The 21,037-nt window shown below is 37.5% G+C and overlaps 3 protein-coding genes and 1 long non-coding RNA gene across 4 annotated transcripts; 2 read left to right on the top strand and 2 right to left on the bottom strand.

Annotated features, from left to right (window-relative positions):
• Positions 1-563: 563 nt before the first annotated feature.
• LOC136847988 (FMRFamide-related neuropeptides-like) lies at positions 564-2,473 on the top strand. The gene is made up of 5 exons (XM_067119998.1): positions 564-650; positions 1,096-1,264; positions 1,581-1,634; positions 1,734-1,973; positions 2,337-2,473. The coding sequence occupies exons 2-5, from the start codon at positions 1,110-1,112 to the stop codon at positions 2,413-2,415; spliced, it is 528 nt and encodes a 175-aa protein (XP_066976099.1). The 5' UTR covers positions 564-650; positions 1,096-1,109; the 3' UTR covers positions 2,416-2,473.
• On the bottom strand, positions 611-2,471 carry LOC136848241 (uncharacterized). Its single transcript, XR_010855982.1, has 3 exons — positions 2,334-2,471; positions 1,722-1,950; positions 611-1,227 (listed from the first exon to the last, which is right to left on the bottom strand). It is a non-coding gene; the product is annotated as an uncharacterized lncRNA (long non-coding RNA).
• Positions 2,474-4,018: 1,545 nt separating the features above from the next.
• LOC136848242 (ionotropic receptor 21a-like) lies at positions 4,019-15,794 on the bottom strand. The gene is made up of 12 exons (XM_067120604.1): positions 14,028-15,794; positions 12,920-13,505; positions 12,238-12,383; positions 11,816-11,909; positions 10,940-11,095; positions 8,885-9,032; positions 8,174-8,331; positions 7,442-7,593; positions 6,380-6,689; positions 5,841-6,002; positions 4,885-5,028; positions 4,019-4,367 (listed from the first exon to the last, which is right to left on the bottom strand). Exons 2-12 carry the CDS (start codon positions 13,490-13,492, stop codon positions 4,140-4,142), a joined length of 2,271 nt encoding a protein of 756 aa, XP_066976705.1. The 5' UTR covers positions 13,493-13,505; positions 14,028-15,794; the 3' UTR covers positions 4,019-4,139.
• An 892-nt stretch (positions 15,795-16,686) lies between these two features.
• On the top strand, positions 16,687-19,555 carry LOC136848243 (probable methyltransferase-like protein 24). The gene has a single exon (XM_067120605.1). It carries the CDS (start codon positions 18,296-18,298, stop codon positions 19,262-19,264), a length of 969 nt encoding a protein of 322 aa, XP_066976706.1. The 5' UTR covers positions 16,687-18,295; the 3' UTR covers positions 19,265-19,555.
• The last annotated feature ends 1,482 nt before the right edge of the window (positions 19,556-21,037 follow it).

Raw genomic sequence — 21,037 nt, forward strand, 5'->3', positions numbered from 1 at the left:
TGTCGCTCTCATATTAATCTTATTACTTTACTTGTTACGTCAAGCAAATCTGTCAGAGCTGATCAAATGCAAATTATTATTATTCCTCTGCTCTGCTCACAACAACTTCACGACTGATCCTTTCGTCTAAAACCTTTAAAACTTTAAGCAGTCCGTTTTAATACTGAAAATCATGAGGTTTCTTTGTATTCAGTACCTTTGTTTGCATCTGTTGCTATGTCATAATTGGATGATACCATCATATTTGATAAGTGGATATGTCTGTCGTGATCTTATAAACTTTCTTGTCTGTAGCTTTCAATTCCACCTTTTTCTATCATATTTCCTTCAAGAAAATAAGATCCAACTCGTCACTGAATGAAATAGGACCTTAGATCTCGATACTCCATCAAGTCTACGTGAGCAGTGACCACTAGAGAGAGAGAGAGCGCGCGTTGGATATTCTTGGCCTCTCAAGAGACCCCATTGCTTATTGTAACCCAAGAAGGCTTGTCCCTCCAAAGAGAAGTCCTTCCCCTCTGTGTGGGGGCGTCGAGCCCCGGAATAGTATATAAGCGTCAAGAATGGCTGCAAACTCACATTCCTCTTCCCTGCCCTCGAGTTTCTACACCTAACCAGCCACTCTCCTTTTGAACTCCTGGATACAAAAGGTAACTTTTGAGGTTTTGTTGAAAGGACATTGTTAAAGCCTAAAACATATTTCGTGCTTAATGTAACTTCATTCAGTGACCTGTATAGATCTATAATTAACGACCTTTGTAGATCTATAATTAACAATATAAATGGAATAAAAAACAATTATTTTGAAAGATAGCAAGTTTCCACTGGGGATTATTGCTAATGGTTTGCGCACAATTTGTGAAATCAACATTCCACCCTTATTCCCTCTTTCTACACATATCCTAATTAGCGCTACAGTTATTGATGATATCAGAACAGGTTATTACCGTGAAATTCATAATATGAGTCATCACTTAAAAACCCTTCAAGTTTGATTATTTACTTACCACGAATTCCTCTCATGATATTAAACATCTTTAGGTTAGTTTACCGAAAAGTCTTAACCAAGGACCTCTTCTTCCGTTTTCCTTTCAGGATTCCAAACCACAATGATCGTTACTTCCTGGATTGTCCTTGGACTGCTGAGCTGTCTATGCCAAGCTCTTAAGCCTCCAGTTTCCGTAGGCCTCCCTACAGATAACAGCGATGATGGAAGCCTGGCATTGCCTGAGAAGAGAGGCAACGTTGATCGCAGCTTCATAAGGTGGGTTCTTTCATTATGTACATGTAAGTATATATATGTGTGTGTGTGTTTATATATATACATATATATGATATATAGGCTAGCTATATATATATATATATATATATATATATATATATATATATATATATATATATATATATATATATATAGATTATAATTTAAACCTAAACAAAATGTCTCATCAGAATATCATCACTGCATTTATTCTCAGTCCTGATATACCAAGACTCTCAAGTTTCTGCGTCTGAGAAGGCGAGCTTCCACAAAATGAATATTCATCATATAATGATTCACATTCCTCACTCTCCCTCAGGTTCGGACGCAGCGGCGCCGAAGAAAAGAGGGGCGTTGGAAAAAGTTTCCTCAGGTAATCTCAAATGGACTTGAGTCAGTGGTCATTATATTTAGCCACATATTAGAAATGAGAGTTCCAAATAACACCTGGAATTATTACCTGTCCTTCCAGATTCGGCCGAGCAGGAGCTGACTACGAAGACGACGAAAGTGCATCTCTGTCCGCCAACAAGAGGGACCGCAACTTCCTGCGTTTCGGACGCAACCGCAACTTCTTGAGGTTTGGTCGCTCCGGTCCTGAAGACATCGGTCTTGAAGAAGGACCCATCGACGTCCCAATTCCCGTCCCAGAGGAGTCAGCGGAGGTCGACAACATCCGCAGATCTGCCCTGTCAAACAGGAACTTTTTGAGGCAAGAAAAATGACTTTCCTTTTGGCTGGAATGATTTCATGAGAGAGAGAGAGAGAGAGAGAGAGAGAGAGAGAGAGAGAGAGAGCTGCTACAATATGTATTTAGATCTGTTACACAAGACAAATGCCACTGCTAATTAAGGTGAAATACTTGCTAAAAAGGTGTCCTACCTAAGTTTGATATAGTAATTTACATATAACAAAAATACAACAGAAAAACCACTCTGTAAAGTTCAAATGCCTTTTCAATACTTAGTTATACGGTTCCCAAGTAAAACAGACAATTTATTACATCCTGTGAAGTAAACCTCTAAAATATAATAATTAAATAAATAAAAATAACTAAACTTATTCATCTCACCAGATTCGGTCGCCAATACAACAAGAATTTCCTGCGTTTTGGACGCTCCGTTGACACCTCGATCAGCTGTGACGATTGTTGAGAAGGAGATATACGACTTCGAGCATCCTCAGGAGACGCATTTCCTCCGCCTCTCCTACGCTCCTCACGATTCCAAGGCCGTTTCCAGGGATGTGTTCCAATATCCTTTAGATGTATCTCACCGTCGCTTCGCATTTCATGTTGAGGCCGAGACGTCGGGAGTACCCCAAGGTTTTCTTGAAGTTCCATAACCGTTTGACGAGGAAGAATCTCATATGAATGATTACAAAATACAAATCTGTAATAGAGGCTGCGTATGAGAATCTTACCCCGTCATTCTTGTTATTGAATGTTGTCAGTTTGTTGCATTTCGCGTTTCAAATACATCTACCGAAGCCAATGTCTGATTTTTATCGAACCAAATTCGAAACTTAAGACTTTATAAATGTGACACAAACGATAAACTGTCAAGAGCCGAATGGCAACGCCAAGACTGTATTGTTCTCCCTAACTAGACAGATGATTCTAAGACTCCAAACTAACAACTTAATGATGTTTATGCAACATTTACGAAAATTTCCGTAGTCAGTTGCAGTCCCTTTGCAGTCTAATTTTCACGCAAGTGCACTGATCCATGGATTCAAACATGAGTCGATGGTATATACCAATTCCCGTAAATATGCAGAACTGTGTCTACTGCTTTCTCTAGAACTGCATTTAAGAACTGTGAATATACGACTGAAATGATCGCGTACTAGTACAGTTCATGATTTTGATAATGCTAATATAATTTTTTTCGGAGACTACCTCTGTTATGGCAGCGATCTGAAATACAAAAGCCTCTACTTTTTTTTCTTACAATGAACTTTATTTTAAAAGGTGTCAGAGTCAGTAATAGGGCTCATTTGCTGACCTCATTTACTGTCTTTTTTATTATGATTGACTTAAAGTACTAGAGCGCCATTCGGGCAGTCGTGTTTAGCCAGTCAGCAGCAACTTTCTGAAGGTACTTTTTCGGCAGTCGTGTTTAGCCAGTCAGCAGCAACTTTCTGAAGGTACTTTTTCGGCAGTCGTGTTTAGCCAGTCAGCAGCAACTTTCTGAAGGTACTTTTTCGGCAGTCGTGTTTAGCCAGTCAGCAGCAACTTTCTGAAGGTACTTTTTCGGCAGTCGTGTTTAGCCAGTCAGCAGCAACTTTCTGAAGGTACTTTTTCACGGAGAGAAAAAAACAGCGAGGAAACCGTCTACAAAGTGACTGTTTTAGAATAGAAAAAAAACTGCAAAAACGAAAAACGAGAGATCAAGAATAACTGAAAAATATCTTAACCTAAAAAATAACAAGCTGACAGCTTACCTTGTCAGGGGGACCTGAAAATAGCGATGCTTAAGATATGGTAAGGTAAAAGATGACTAGTCCTTATTTTATTTTATGCGCTATTTATTTCCAGCCGAGGGTGGAATAACATTTATGACATCAACTGAGTGCCTTGGAAGAGAGTATGATACTTTACGTGATTTTATGAGAATTACCTCGGGGGATGTAAATGACAACGAGGACTGCTCTTATTCATAAGCCTTTAATCAGTCAAAGCTATCATTTAATGGATAAATATTCTGACGACTGTTGGGCCAAGAAGTAAGGAATATGATGTATGTGTATTGCCATCAGGAGTTCTCTTAATAAGAGTCTGTAACGTACATATATATATATAAACTTTTCATCAAATATCTTATGGACGCCTAATTCAGAGCGGGAATTCGAGTGTTACGCCTGCTGCAGAAATATTCTAATGCGACTTGGCTCTCATTTCGAAGATGAAAGCAAGGCCGGAGAACACGTATCCCATGAGAAGAATGAAGAAGAATCCTTCCAAATGTTCGAAGCTGAGAGACTGAACTCCCGCGTCGTCTACCTCGACGAGTTCACCGTCCGGTGGGGCAGTGTCGTCGTTAGTGTCCGCGTTTTCCCCGCCTTCCTCATTCTCTAGCTGGTGCTTCTTTTTCTCATGCAGTTCCTGAAAGTAAAATAAATAAATAAATTAATTAATTAATTAATATATAAATGAGCTTCTCTCCACGTTGCACATACTAGTGTCTGTATGTAAAATTATGTACAGCTCTTTGAGGCTGATTTGGATACAGCTTAAGTTTTACCAAGTATCTATTTAATTTCTCTATCACAAGCACAATTCTTGCTCTACAAAACTGCCCTTCTAGAGGTGAGGAAAGCAACGCGAATGCAAAGGACGTATAGTATTTTTACATTAACATATGCATCCACACTAGAGTATGGAGACTGGTACACAAGGAAAGATAAAAAAAAAAAAAAAAGTTGCTAAAAGTACCTGCCTAGACAAAGTAATGTCTGAAATGCTATGAAACCTTACTATGGTTGAAGACAGCTCAGAGGGTGCTTTAGACTATAAGAAGAATGGAAGACCAAGGGTTGGTGAAAAATCTACATAATGAACAGGAGTTTATGGGAGGCAGGCGCTGAAGGAGAGAGAAAATAATTTTCAAAAAATGGCTGACCTGTTTCGCCATTCTGAGAGATTCTAGGAACCAGTAGTTGACCAGTCCACTCTCAACCATCCGATTGATGAAGACGTCAAACTTTCCCTTCAGTGGAGACCCTCTCTGAGTGATCAACCCGATACTGTATGGAGAAAACGTTTCCTGTGAAAAAGAAAATGGGCAAATAGAAAGATGAAGCGAATATATTGAGGAACTGTGCAAAAATTAAATGAAGTTGCAAAATGAATAGTTGGAAGGATTGTAAATAAAATTTTGTGCTGAAATTGTTGCAAAAATGTTTTCCATAAATGAAAAAATTAGCAGTTTGTGAAATTACTGACTGCATATGCATTTATAGGTACACTGGCCAATTAAGTTTAATGTTTAATTGTGATTGTACTGCTTGAATGAATAGGTAATACTTTAAATGACAGCATTCATACCAAAACACACTGACATACCTAGTACTTCATGTTAATAAACACAATATAACACAGGCGAGTACTCGCATGAATGAAACTGGTGTTTCACGAGAATTTTTTTATGATTGCAATAGACATACTTATTAAAAGGCGTGCGTCTCAACCCTCCTTAATGCGTAGGCCTATATTTTTCTCACAATTTTATTCTAATGTATGTGATAGGTAAGGGCAACAATTCGTCGCATACGGACGAATTCAAGATCTAGACCTTGGGCGAATTTGTAAGGGATCAGGTGAGTAAAATTTACGTAACTATAAAATATTCCAGCGAATTTCGATATCATACTTCATATGCATACGGAAAATAAAATAACTAGATAACTACAGAACACCGACGAATTCTACAAAATGCCCTATATTCACTTGGTGGATTGCCACAAAATGTCTGAAAAATTCCCAAATTTTCGCACATTTTCCAACTTCTTTCGTTTTTTCAAAAAGGACTAGTTCCCCCCCCTACCCCCCAACCCCACCATCCTTAAGGCCCCTCACCTTAATGACGTAAGCTTCCGGGGCGCCTCCGTGAGTGAATTCGATCGTCTCCATGTACCGCAAGACGTTTAGTCCCGCGATGATGACGATATCTCCCTTCCTCATGCGTGAGTACAACACGTTTATCCGGCCGTTGTACACGTCATAGCGAAGAGACAGCGCCTGCAATAATAATAATAATAATAATAACAACAACAAAGGCCCTTCGTAATAATAATAATAATAATAATAATACTGTACTTATTGTTACTGTTGTTGCTGCTATCAATAATGATTATAATATCAATGCAATCAACACAGTTAAAGCTAATATACCAGTTTCCTCAACTAGGAAGAAAAAACTTAAAAAAACGAATGATGCGTAAATCGCATTTTAGAGGAACTCGACCAACCCTGAATCGACATCGAAGTAAATGAAGGAAATTCACTCCTGTTATTATAAATAAATAAATAAATAAATAAAAATGTAAGTAAAATATCAAAATACAAGTTGAATTGTCTTAGGGCAGTAAGGACACACACACACACACACAGCCCACCTGCAAATAAGGATTCGTCGAAGACGCGAGCGCAGTCCCAAAGATGGCGCCCATGCCCCCAACCTCCATTCCCGATTCGTGAAGCTGTCTGATTGTGTCGATAACTGAAGGCTGCCTGGCCACCGTCAGAAGTGCCGTCAGGTTGCTGCTGTAGACGGTGGTTATGATGGTGGCATAGAGCCACAGGAAGCTCACGAAGACCTGCGTGCCCCTGCGGATGGGCGTGTGGGCTTGCCCTTCCATGAACTGAATGCCCAGGGCGTACATGATGGCGAAATTAAGGCTCTGCAGGTCTGTCCTTTCGCCTCCGCTGGAATGGAAGAAGTGATTGGATTTCTGCTCTTCGCTCGAGGACAGATATTATTATTATTATAAGTTCAGAAGGACCTATGCAATCTGCCAGTCCTCTACTAGCTCCCGCTGGAGAATGACAGAAGAGTCTGTCGAAACGTCGCGGCAACAATTGTATAGAACTAACTATATATTATTATTATTATTATTATTATTATTATTATTATTATTATTATTATTATTATTATTATTCAGGAGATGAGGCCTATTCATATGGAACAGGCCAACAGGAGCCACTGACTTGAAATTCAAGCTTCCAAAGAATATGGCGTTCGTTGGAAAGAAGTTACAGAAGCTACAGTAGCAGGAAATACAGAAAGAAGAGATCAGTTATCAGAAAACAAAGATAAATGAACAAATTAATACATAAACAGATGAGAATGTTCATATAAATGATTAAAAGTACAAGGAAAATAATTTAAGGGTCGCAGTAATGTATTGCATAATGAATCTTAAAAATCAGCTCATAAAGCGTTTTACATCACGTACATCAATATAGGAGGACATAAAGTACCTTTTAGTATTGTGAAATGATTCATAATGAGCCCAATACATTTCCATAATGTACTGCATAAAGAATAAAAAAAAAATTCATAACGCGTTTTACATCACATACATCAGGAAAGGAGGGTATAATGTACCCTATCAGTATTGTGAAGTGATTCATAATGAGCCCAGTACACTTTCAAGCCACGACCCACCACTACCAACCTCGCTTTTCCGATCTTAGCCAGGACGTAGAGGACGGGCCCGCTCATCACCAGCCCAGCTAGGACAGAGAGCCACGTGGTGAATTCGAAGGGATAGAGGATCCTCTCCCACTTAGGAAGGGGCTTCGGGAGGCGTGACAGAAAGCAGATCACCTGAGGCGGAGAAGTAGGGGTAAGTATTATCTTGATGAAAGAGCATCTTTATTTTTCATTTTCGTTGATGTGTGTCAAGTGTCTTACGTGCAAAGCGTTTAGTTTATGTTGCTTTTGTTTACAAGTTTGTGTAAGGCCTGATTTATGCTATTACAGATATATACATTTTTCTATATAAGCCTGTACTGTATGAATGTGCATTTGATTTGAGAGCTTACATACGACAACAAATAATCTTGGACTGGCAAGTCTCCCACTGAAGTCTCCTGACTTCGTTCAGGAAACTGAAGACTTTGTAATCTAAACTTTCCCCTGAACTTTCCCTCTCGAACTTTTGAACCTTTTGAGCCTGGATTTCAAAAAGGAAATTTTTTCTGATCTTTTCCTGTAGAACTTTAAAACCTGGATTTCAGTGCCAGGTTCCCGTCAGCTACAGCATGCCCTGACAACTTGTCAGAGCCCACTTCAGTTAATGACCCTGAACTTTCCCTGTAGACCATTAAAACCTGGTTTTCAGTACCAGGTTGCAGTCAGGGGCTTACCCCTTTTCAATGACCCCCTCAGTTACTGAAACCTGTACCTCGTTGTCGAAGGGCACGCTGAAGTCTGCCACGAGCATGCGCAATGTGACATTGGTGATGTAGAGGTTAGCTACCCCGACCTCGGCCTCTCCCCGCTGGATGATGCCCATGAGGCCGTTCCAGGAGCCGTTCGGAGAGCGGAATCCCCACAGGATCTCTGAGTGAGGGAGATAGTAAGAGGCACTGCAAGGACGCTACTGTTTTTTTGGGATGGGTTTTAAAAGAAGGGATCCTCTTTCTGTTAGCAGTGTGGCAGTTTAGTGTGGTGAAGCGTGCCGGCTCGGACACACGTACGCACACATACATACACACACATACATATATATACATACATATATACACAGTATGTATACAGTATATATATATATATATATATATATATATATATATATATATATATATATATATATATATATATATATATATGTGTGTATGTCGAAGAATGATTACCAGTCTTTAAATACAAAACAAAAGCCTCCTAACGACACCATATTTTGGACAAAAATGAGAGATTTATAAAATTCTGAATAAATAAAACTTTTGTATATATTCCTCTCGCAAGAGAAAGATGCAAAACACTAAACATCAGATAAGAGAAGAAGAAGAAGAAGAAGAAGAAGAAGAAGAAGAAGAAGAAGAAGAAGAAGAAGAAGAAGAAGAAGAAAACAGAGATTGCGGGCGAGACAAATGGAGAAGGAAAAAAGAAGTACCTTGAGGGGCGTCGTTGAAGACCAGCGTGGCATTAAGGGCGTAAGCCAACCCCCTGACAACCATGATGTCCCGTCCATACCTCTGGATCACGTGACCTTGATCGTCCCACTTGTACATGACGCTGGGTCTCCAGTCGAAGGCTGTCACCTGCATGGAAAGGCGTTACGGTTTTAAAAGACTTACGGATGCTTGGCCCTTGTAAGTTCTTGTCCTCTGTTTTCAATTTTCAACTTTTTTCTTGATCAATTTGTTTTCTTTAACACACACACATTATATATATATATATATATATATATATATATATATATATATATATATATATATATATATATACATACATATATATATATATATATATATATATATATATATATATGTATATATATATATATATATATATATATATATATATATATATATATATATATATATATATATATATATATATATATATATATATATATATATATATATATATATATATATATATGTATGTATGTATATATATATATATCACATCACCGTGACATTTTTATATTCACCAATATGCGTACATAAACGGAACACAATTACGCCGTCTCATTCAATAAAGACCCATTAGGTCAGCAATGGCACACAAAGAGAAAATGCCGGAATCAAAAAAGGTTTTGTTAGATTAATGATAAACGTATTGGAAGAAAAAAAAAAGCGCTGAATGACGACATTGGCCAGAAGGAAAAGAATGAGGAGTATTTCTGTTACAAATGAGGGAGGGAGCAGATGTTACGCAAGCAACAACGTATTTGAAGAATTTAGATGAGTTTTATAAAAAAAAAAAATACTATGATCAAAGCTATAACATTTTGTTGTAGTAGAATTAGCTGGCCATGTACCAGCACGCACTCCTGCTTCTTAACTTCGATTCCTAGAATCTTTATCCACTGCCTTTCCCTCACACTTCCTAAGCAGATCAGTTACGAAACTAAAGTGTACATACAGTTTAGAGGAAAAGCAGCTGAAACTACACCTGGTTAAAGTATCAGCAGATGAATGATTAAACAAATGATCAAGTAAGATCAAGCGGAAACAATTGCAATTGCCCACAGTAGATCAATTATGAAACGAAAATGTAAATATAGTTAAGAGGAAAAGAAGCTGAAACTACACTCGGTTATTGAATCTGTTGATAAGAAATTAAATAAAATTTGAATCAAGGGTTACTGCATCTGTAGATAAGAAATCAAATGAAAATTTGAATCAAGGGTTACTAAATCTGTAGATAAGAAATTAAATAAAATTTGAATTAAGGGTTATTGCATCTGTAGATAAGAAATTAAAAAAAAATTGAATCAAGGGTTACTAAATCTGTAGATAAGAAATTAAATAAAATTTGAATCAAGGGTTACTAAATCTGTAGATAAGAAATTAAATAAAATTTGAATCAAGGGTTACTGCGTCTGTAGATAAGAAATCAAATGAAAATTTGAATCAAGGGTTACTAAATCTGTAGATAAGAAATTAAATAAAATTTGAATCAAGGGTTACTGCGTCTGTAGATAAGAAATCAAATGAAAATTGAATCAAGGGTTATTGCATCTGTAGATAAGAAATTAAACAAAATTTGAATCAAGGGTTTTGCATCTGTAGAAAAGAAATCAAATGAAAATTTGAATCAAGGGTTACTAAATCTGTAGATAAGAAATTAAATAAAATTTGAATCAAGGGTTATTGCATCTGTAGATAAGAAATTAAATAAAATTTGAATCAAGGGTTACTGCATCTGTAGATAAGAAATTAAACAAAATTTGAATCAAGGGTTACTGCATCTGTAGATAAGAAATCAAATGAAAATTTGAATCAAGGGTTACTAAATCTGTAGATAAGAAATTAAATAAAATTTGAATCAAGGGTTACTAAATCTGTAGATAAGAAATTAAATAAAATTTGAATCAAGGGTTACTAAATCTGTAGATAAGAAATTAAATAAAATCAAGGGTTACCGCATCTATGGATAAGAAATTTTAAAAAATTTGAATCAAGGAAGGTCAAATGAAAACAACTACATCTGCCCCTACCGTCAGCGGAGCTCCGCGGAAATTGGACAGCTTGTCGGGAAAGAGAGTTTGTTTCCGAGGAGTAAATCGGTTAACCTTCCACGTCGTGTAGTAAGAGACGCCCCTTTCCACCACGATCTTGTTTGTGTATAAGCCCCATTCACCCGGGCGACGAAACTGCAATCAATCAGATTATACGAGCCAGCTGAATTGAACTGAACTGATTATAGAATTTAGGCCAAGGGCCAAGCACTGGGACCTATGAGGTCATTCAGCGCTGAAACGTAAACTGACAGTGTAAGGTTTGAAAGGTGTAACAAGAGGAAAACCTCACAGTTGTTAGGAGAGGGTGGAAAGTAAGACGGAGGAAAGAGAATACGAACGGAGGTACAGTAAACGGAACGAAAGGGGTTGCTTTATACGAGCCAATATATCCGATTATACGAGTCAATATATGAGTACGTGACATCCTTCATCCAATTTGGTTAAAGGAAGTAATAATACCTTTTTCTTTCGAGACTTCTGAAACAATGCGAATAAAAATTGTTTGATTATAATTTCAAGTTGGTTACCTAAATGCGTCTGATTGATTTTTTAGTAACCTACAACTTTCTTGTTAATTTAAACTGAAGGTAAAAATTTTGTTTTTTTGAGTCATCGGGGATTCAAATACTTGTATCATAATTACAAGATTGTCAGATAAAAGTTGTCTCTCATTTATATTTGCGCGATTCAAAACTTCCAGATCATCTTAAACAAAAATGAAGTTTATGGCATTTCACTGAACCAGCTAATTTTAAAACATTACTTTTATGACATCTGAAAACTCGCTAGCACACACAAACGTGCTTTAAAATTATTTAGGTAAATTTAGTTTACGGTGAAACAAACGCTTACCTTCACAACTCCGATGAAATTTTCGCTTTTGGAGAATTTTTCTGTCGACGACATATTCTCCAGCTGTACCTTCGTCAGTCCCACTACGATGTACCTGCAGATAGACAGACGGAGATAGATAGACAGACAGACAGATAAATAAATTTGTACACTTTGGACACTTCTGCTTAGACAAGGGGGCGTCGCAAGATAATGTTTCATTAAATAACCATATAAGTGATTTTGCATACATACATATATATGTATATATAAATAAATAAATATATATACATATATATGTGTGTGTGTGTTATATATACTATATTTATTAATATAATAGATATAAATCTATATATTAATATATATACATATATGCACACACACACACACACACATATATATATATATACTGTACATATGATAAAAGTAACAACCAATCTCACCTTCCACTGAAATCCCACTCGTAATCCTGCCTCTCGGAAAAGCTCTGTAGGATTTCGGGATTTTCCTGCAGAAACACGTAACCTCTGCACTTGGGGGATTTCCATATAAACATGCCATAATCCACGACGCTGGACATTCGTACCAACTGCAAAAGAGAAAAGAAAACACGAAAACGTTTGTATGAATCTAATGTAAGAAACGTTCATTTGTAGCGAATAAAATTACTAATTTTTTCAGATCTCAACCGCTGGTATCTAGACGAAATTTAAATTAAAACATTTATGAATGGATATAATGATAATAAATACGTCTTTCTAAGTACTCGAGATTCTGTTATACTGAGTTGTCTACCCTATGTGTTCTCTCGTCCCCTCGATGTTCAAGATACGTTATCAAATTCTCATCGGACAAGGAAAACGCTTAATTGTTTGAACGTGAATTGCCCATAAAATACTGAAGTTTGTCCGTTGTCAAGTCTCAGTCTACAGTCAGATGCTTTACTCAACTAGCCAGCCAAAAAGGATAGAAAGCTTTTAAGAAACCTAACCACATTTTAAAACGGATCTTTACCAAAAACAAAAAACCTTACTCGACGAGTTTAAGTTCCCTCAGCGTCTCTTGAAATTTTAAGAAAACTAAAAAAAAAAAAAATCTTTTAATATATTACAGCATTTTACTAACTTGTCTAGGGTTGGGAAGTTTGAGCAGAGCTTCTAGAACTGGCGATCCTTCGAATGCCACCTCGTAAGCTATGACCAAAACGCAGGGTTGCATGTAGGAAGTGAATATGGATACGAGAAGCCTTCGCAGGGAATCGTCGTTGCCTAATGCGCTTTCTTCCTTCACAAAAGAAGAAGAAGAGGAAGTAGAGGATTTAGACATATCTCGTAAGATCTTCAGGTTCTTGAATGATGCCGATCTTTCTGTTAAAAGAACGCTGACGTCAGCTGGCGTCAAAATCGCTGAGCTGGCGGAGATCACGCTTTCGTCTGGGGCCGTTCTCAGAGGGGCATGATTCTGCCAATTTTGCAGTGGGAAAGATGCTCTCTCGGAAACGCTCGGTTCCAGTATCACACTGCGGTACTGGACGTCCCCAGGATAAGTAGTTTGGTTACGATTTTCATCCCCGACCAGCAAGTGAGATTCTGAAATCACGGCTAGACCAGTGTCGTTGCAGAGGCGGTGGTTAAGCGAAGAGCAGGTGGCTGCAGGAACTTCTAACAATAACATAGTCATCAGAAGGAACCTTTTCATTTTGATCAAGAACCTGGAATGAAGAGATACCAGTGGCTGCAGTGAAACTGATGTGTGGAATGGGAGAGATTAAGGGTCATGATCGATTTACAATAAGGTACCCCTTAGTGAAAAATAGAGACTTTGAGGAAGGAACCCTTTGAACTAAAGTATATAAATATTCAATTCTGAGAAACATGATAGAGTCTTAACACAGAAAATTTAACATAATTTATATGAATAGCAAAGCACAATGAGAGAAGTTTAACAATATCTGCCATTTTTTCCTTAATTTGCAGCGCCCAAAATAGGTTTAGGTTGAAAATATTAAAGAGATGTACAATTAAGCCCTGTTAGCACATGATGTATCTATCTGCAGTTACATACAACTCATACTTGAAGTAAAGCGTTAAACAGTGAAATTTCCCGTAAAACCAGCTGTCCAAAGTGGCCAAAGCCAGGTGGGACTCTAAAAAATTAAATGGTACGTTTCGTATTCAAGGAAAATCTACCAAGTATAGGCACACTATCTTAAGGAACCGATGTCGCGACAAACCTTTTGATAATCAACCTGTCGCGAAGAAGAGCTGAACTGTGAGGACCTTCGTGAATGAATAGGCCCTTATAAAACAGCCTACGACTTAAGTCCCTCCTACTGTGTTAGCCATCCACCAAACGCAGGGCGTTCTTCTTCGTCCAAAGGCCCATCGAACTTCACGGTGCCTCCCCCGTGCGTTCTTAAACTCCTCCCATTTCCCGTCTGAAGCCCTCGTTCTCTTTGTTACGAAAGGCCACCTCCTTCTCCTCACTCAAAGGCCTCCCTGAGAGAGAGAGAGAGAGAGAGAGAGAGAGAGAGAGAGAGAGAGAGAGAGAGAGAGAGAGAGAGAGTGGCATCGCCGATCAAATGATCTGATGCCTCATATCCTTATGACGGGAAGTGTTTCGAGGGAGCCGTGAGTTTTGGTCAGTGTCTCGTGATTTGACAGGGCTGAAAAAGGGGTGAGAAGGGGGGAAGGGTAGAAAAGTTTGTGTAGGGAAGACAGGGGAGAAGGGTTACTGATATGTTTAACTGGGTTATAAAATAGAATAGAATATAGAATTTAGGCCAAAGAACAAGCGCTGGGACCTATGAGGTCATTCAGCGCTGAAACGGAATTTGAGAGTAGAACTGTTTGAAAGGTGTAACAGGAGGAAAACCTCGCAGTTGCACCATGAAACAATTGTTAGGAGGGGGTTTAGGAGAGTAAGATGGAACAAAGAGAATATGGACGGAGGTATAGTAATAGGAATGAAAGGGGTGGCGGCTAGGGCCCGAAGGGACGTTGCAAAGAACATGGGGTAATGCCTACAGTGCACCGCATGAGGTGCACTGACAGCACTACCTCCCCTACCGGGAACTAGGCTACATTCGAATCCTTAAAAGGAAAGAAACAGAACTTTTCTTAAGTGTACCAATCCTCTCAATAGTTTTCAAAGACTACAGCGATTTTTTTTTTTTTTTGGCACTGCAGTAAACCAGGAGATCCTTTAGAAAGATCTGCCTTCACCGTGGTCCTGTTGTGGTTCAAATCCGCATGCTCGTATTTTTAACATCGTCGAATTTATCAAAGGCGAAAGTCCAGTGAATAGGGAGAGAATCTGCGATACGATCAATAAATAAAGAATGGAAAATTTAGTTTTACACAGTTATGAATGTCAGCTGTCATGGTTCATTTTCGTCAATACTCTCCAAACATGAATCTTTCACGTATAGGTTGTCGGTTCTCTGGATGGTTGAACAAACACGTATTATAACCGGCTCCTTTTTCCTCAGAACTATCCAAGGACTATGTTTAAATATCGAAATTTGTCGCTCAATTTTACAAAATGGGACGAAACACAAGTAAAATGAACGACAAGAATAATTTCAGTTGTCGTAGTGGTACCAACAACGACTACATGCAAAAAAAGTATAATGATCAAAATGAACACGATTTTCTTTGCCAGATAACAGATAACTGCAGTATATTTCTCTCTCGCGCTCTCGAACCTATACAAAGACTATCACTTTATTTCAAATTTCATGGCATATAAATGTAAATTTTTTTCTATTTACTCTTTTAAAAGTGAAAAAAAAAATTGTAGCAACTAAACACGACGGCGCAGAAAGGATGGCGTTTCTCGAACCTGCTGTACAAAGACTATTCTCAGTTTTTCAAATTCTATGGCATATAAATGTAAATTTTTTCTATTTACTCTTCCTTTAAGAGTAAAAAAAGCAAAAAAAAAAAAAAATTTGTAGCAACTAAACACTACTGCGCAGAAAGGATGACGTCTACAAAATCTACAAAAAAAAAAAAAAAAAAAAAAAACACGCATTACCAAGACATTAGAATTCGGCATCGCAGGAATAGAAGTAAAATATGCACAAAGCAAAAAAGCTAAACATTTGAGAAGAATGAGCGACAGGCCTAAATGTCAACAGCGACAGGGGACACGTCGCCGGCTGATGAAAGCGACAGATAATCGACGCTTCGGGAAAAATCCTCGAATTTCTTGTAGAAAACTTTCTCTGTTTGTCGAAGAGACAGACGGGGAAAAAAAAACTTTCTCCAAGTTTGTTTTTTATATGTACGTATTTATGCCAAAAGTTCATTCAAGCAGCTTGTATTACAAACCTGTATCATTTTGTGTCTGTACTGAAATTGATTCGATTCTACGCGTCTGAATGCGTTAATATTCACTTTCTTTTCACCATAAATTTTGGAATTGGAATATAAAATTTAGGCCAACGGCCAAGCGCTGGGACCAATGAGGGCATTTAGTGCTGAAAGGGAAACTGAGAGTAAAAAAGGTCTGAAAGGTGTAACAGGAAGAAAATCTTTCACAGTTGGCCTATGACACAAATGTTAGGTGAGGGTTTAGGAAATTAAGATGGAAGAAAGAGACTATGAACGAAGGTACAGTAAAAGGAATGAAAGGGGTTGTAGCTAGGGGCTGAAGGGACGCTGCAAAGAGCCTTGAGTAATGCCTACATTGCACTGTGTGAGGTGCACTGAGGGCATTACGCCACCCCCACGGGATTTTCCACCTTTTCACCATAAACTTTTTTTTTCTTTGGTGGGTGGACTGGTGAGCGGTGGGCAGGGTATGATCCACAGACCTTGCAAACGAGAGCTAGCAGCTACACAACTCAGCAACAGCAATATATATATATACGTGTATATATATATATATATATATATATATATATATATATATATATATATATATATATATATATATATATACATGACAAAACAATGGACTGTCAACCTATGTCTAAGTTATGGCTGTTTTTTATTTTGAAAATAAAAATAAAGAGAACCGAGATTAAAATAATAAGCATATTAAAAAAGAATTATACATATATAATTAGACACCAAACTCACCCTTCTGGCACTGAATATTTGATTTCCAAGTCAATATGTGTAGATACCTTGAACGTAATCACAGTACTTGTTTCCTAATAGCACACAATCATATCAAAATACATTCTGTAGTTTTGACGTTTATAGCATACAAGCTTCATCCTAAAAAAAAAAAATACGACAATAGGCCTATCACCTGAATCGATCTTGTTGCTTACTTTTTTAATCATAAATCTCCTCGTTATATACTTTAATTACTTAATTTCCTGAATATTTCCCCTTATGTAATCGAAGTATAATTTTTCTTTATTGTGCCATAAACTTGATGGCGGTAATTCGGCATATCAGAGCCCGGAGGTTCATACCAGGCCTGTTCCTCCCTTTCACACTTCACCACTATATACAGTCTAATGAACAAATTCCTTCTTATTATAAATCTTAAACAACAAAATATAATACATAGATCTAACGAACGCCATGGTGAGTAAGATTTACTGTAACCAAGACCTCAAACTACCCAGTTTTTTGCTCCTTTTAATTGGTCATTAACGAAGCAATGGTCTACCAATCAAACTTTCTTTTTCACGACATTTTTAATATACGTCATATATTACAAAGTGAAGGCTACGTATTGTTTGTAATATATCAGATATCTAAGGAAATTATGGAACTAATGCTACTTCGTAGCTACGGTTATACTACTGATGGAATACGATTCCGATTGTATATCAGGCCTAGTATCTTTTTAGGGCTACCACACTAATAACACTACTCTATTAGTTTAATTCTTTCTACTGACAGAAAAATATATTGGTAATTTTGCACAAAAACGTGATGCCTAAATCACTCAAGAAACAACACACTTTATCAAGCAACACAACTTATCATCAGAGTTACTGTACAGCCATTTGAATATTGCTATCGAACAAACGTATTTTCCAGTAATTTAAGACCAATCTTTGAAGTTTATACTAGTTTCCCATTAAATAAGTGTACCCGTTTTCTATCTGAAGTCCATAACAGAAACCGGGGCCTTATACTGCCGTAATAAAACGATGACATACCTACCAGGAAATTTTAGAAGATTCAATTTTCCTGACACGTCTCACTTTCACAAAACAGCAAGGGATTGGTTATCGAGTGCAAACGATCCCGTTATTAGTGTGAAAGCAGTTATCGACTGGTTTTTTTCAAGTCAATGACAAACCAGATGCGATTTAGTAATATGGAAAAGGAAGTCATGGTGAAATTCTGATAATTTCAGCCCTTCCAAGATGTATTTGAACAAAAGGATTACAGTGTATTTGAAACGGCATTCCTTCCTAATGGATCACTAAAGAATTAGGAGTTAAAGTTGTAAATAGCAAGGAAATCATGAAAATACTGTATACATATTCTTTGTCTCGTTTAAACAGTGGTAACGAAATTCCCAACCATGACACAAATTATTTCCTTTCTAAAAGTGTTCTGTCGAATCCTTCGGAAGCAGGAGTTATTAATGTTCCTTGTATTCATCTTTCTTCTCCACTACACTTTCCTACATAGTGACAAGATGATGACAATGGATCCTGTGATCAAAAATGAAGCCAGGGCCTCTCCAATGGGTTCTGAAGGGGTTTATCTCTCAGAGGATGAGATAGCAGATGCTCTGAGAGAACTCCAAAGACAACTGACTGATATCAAAACTACCTGTCACCACCCAGTTAGAATGGGGGGGATCGTGACATGTGAATGTCACACCAATAAGTGCTATGCCGACGGGGCAAAGTTGCTTTGCTTTGATGAAGACGTGAGGCCTTTGCCAAGGGCATGTAGAGCCCTTAGCTTTGGCATCGGATTTGACCTGAGTTTCGACCGCGCTCTTTCCAGATACGGGTGTCACGTGACTGCCCTTGATCCAACCAACATCAACATGACAGATACCGTGCACAACGGAACGCTGCATGCCCTTACCATAGGGCTGGACGACAGAAACCATCAATACTCCCTCAACTTGACAATTGACCGTGTCAATACAGAAGTGCACGTAGCATCCTATATGACATACAACACGGTCCTCAAAATGCTCGGGGACCCAAAGGTGGACATACTAAAAATAGACATCGAGGGTGCAGAGTGGAGGGTGCTACGCCAAATACTCACCTCAAGAAAAGCTAAGGAGCTACTGAAGGACGTAAAACATATTCTACTTGAAGCCCATTTGGATTTTTTGTTCAAATGGGTGGACTTGGCTACCATATATGAAGAGGCAGTATCTATTCTGGAGATCTTTAAGTCACTAGAGAGACTTGGGTTCTACCTGGCTGCCTATGAACTCAATGAAACTGAACAAAAATTCTTCGCCTTCCGTGATCTAAATATTCCCGTATATCGTGAAGTGACATTGATAAAGAGAAGTCTTTAATGTGTCAAGATTATAGATGAGACATAATTTGTATTAAAACAAAATTATGATTAATATAAAAATAGTAACTGCCAAAAAATTTTAACTGTTAGCTTATCTCTGCACTACACTTTATACTACAGTGTTAAATTAAAATATTTACATTTTTCGTTGTTTTAGCTCATGAAAACATATTTCACTGAATCTAACTTCATTTCTGTAGCACCAAATGAATGGGTTATGATTAACAGCTTTGTTATGAATATAATCTCATACAGTAGTCATTTGTTATTACGTGAGTGAGAGACTGAGAAAGGACACTTCAGCTATGCTCAGTGTTATGAATCATAATTTTGCATATTTTACAGAATACAACCTGCCATAAACCTTAGCCCCGTAAATATAAGATGTCCTAAGCTGATGAAGAACTTGACATTTCAGCAGCATAAATTGGTATCAAACCTTAAGAGGCTTATCTCATTCACAGTTTTTTATTATTTGATAGCATAAACAAAGGAGAGACAGGCAATGTGAGAAAAAAATAAAGCATAAAACTTGGTGTTACACCTAATCAAAACAGCTACACCTGTAGGTACTACTGAATTTCTGTCATACATAAGTAGCTAACAAGATGGGACACTGAAATTTAACAGCATAGTTATGACATCACCACTTTGGTTACTTTCATGTACAATGTTTAATCGAATAATTTGTCACTGCGTTAACTTTCCTTGTTTCTCCTCTCCTCTCCATACTGTACACTGAAGCTATTAGCTTGTTAAACTGACTTCTAATGACAATGATATTATCTGCAGATTTTAGTTTTATTTTGGGTTTTGATGTACTGCCAAGATAACTTCCATTTACGGAAATTACATAGCTGTGAAGCCGTGGAACCTTTTTACATGTAGGATTCATCTAAACATACCAGTCAGCAGATGAAGGTGTCAGTAGCTGTCGCATTGTTCTTTCAAAACCCGCCCAGTCTCGGCCTAGAAAATTACTGATAGATTATGGTATATACGAAGACATGGATCACAGAAATTAAGACCGGGAACTCTCAAGACTGCATAGAGAATATACACCTCCTGTCTTCATACCTAACCACTCTATGGGAGAATCCAACTCAAATATGTGATGCTTATAAGAACAAGGCTACCAAAACAAACCCAGTTCATACAAGAACAGACACTGAAGTCATTATTCTTTGTCAGAGGTTATTTTGTGCCAGTAAATAAATGCATGGTGTTACATGGATAGCAGTGCCTCAAGGACTTTAACATAAAAAACAACAAGTCACAGAAGTGTGTCAGTCACTTTATATAATCTATTCTTGACCTGGCTGATAGCGATCTGTTCGCAGCATGAGAGACTTACAAGAGATACTTCACTCAACACCTAAGTTCTCAAATATCACTGTCATTAGCCTTGACAGTTCAAGATTTTATAAAATAAACATTTTCTTGTAGCTGTGCCAAGAAACTTTGTGCTCTGTGTTAGTCTTAAAAATTCCACATTCAATTTTTCTAAAAATTAATTAAAGCAAATTACTGTACAGCTATAATATGCCACAACTTGGGAGAAATACAAGAGGGAACTTTCCAAGCATATGCAAGAGATGCATTCTATATTAAAGGCATCAGAGAGCTAATTTTCAGTGCATAAACTATTAAAGCATCTGAATCCAGTTAATTACTTTTCTTAATATAAAAGCATTTACTGAAAAAGTTAATGGAGAAACTGTCACCTCATGATAAAGCCATATAAATAAAGGAAATGATTTCTCAGACGTAC

This window comes from Macrobrachium rosenbergii, chromosome 18 (assembly GCF_040412425.1).
Source record: "Macrobrachium rosenbergii isolate ZJJX-2024 chromosome 18, ASM4041242v1, whole genome shotgun sequence".
Classification (NCBI taxonomy): Eukaryota; Metazoa; Arthropoda; class Malacostraca; order Decapoda; family Palaemonidae; genus Macrobrachium; species Macrobrachium rosenbergii.

Coding starts and splice junctions, on each gene's coding strand:
- LOC136847988 (XM_067119998.1), top strand. CDS start 1,110: ATGATCGTTACTTCCTGGATTGTCCTTGGACTGCTGAGCTGTCTATGC. Junction 1,635..1,733: donor GTTGGAAAAAGTTTCCTCAG/GTAATCTCAAAT, acceptor CTGTCCTTCCAG/ATTCGGCCGAGCAGGAGCTG. Junction 1,974..2,336: donor TCAAACAGGAACTTTTTGAG/GCAAGAAAAATG, acceptor TCATCTCACCAG/ATTCGGTCGCCAATACAACA.
- LOC136848243 (XM_067120605.1), top strand. CDS start 18,296: ATGACACAAATTATTTCCTTTCTAAAAGTGTTCTGTCGAATCCTTCGG.
- LOC136848242 (XM_067120604.1), bottom strand. CDS start 13,492: ATGAAAAGGTTCCTTCTGATGACTATGTTATTGTTAGAAGTTCCTGCA. Junction 11,096..11,815: donor ATTTCATCGGAGTTGTGAAG/GTAAGCGTTTGT, acceptor GATTGATTGCAG/TTTCGTCGCCCGGGTGAATG. Junction 4,368..4,884: donor CTCTCAGAATGGCGAAACAG/GTCAGCCATTTT, acceptor TTTTACTTTCAG/GAACTGCATGAGAAAAAGAA.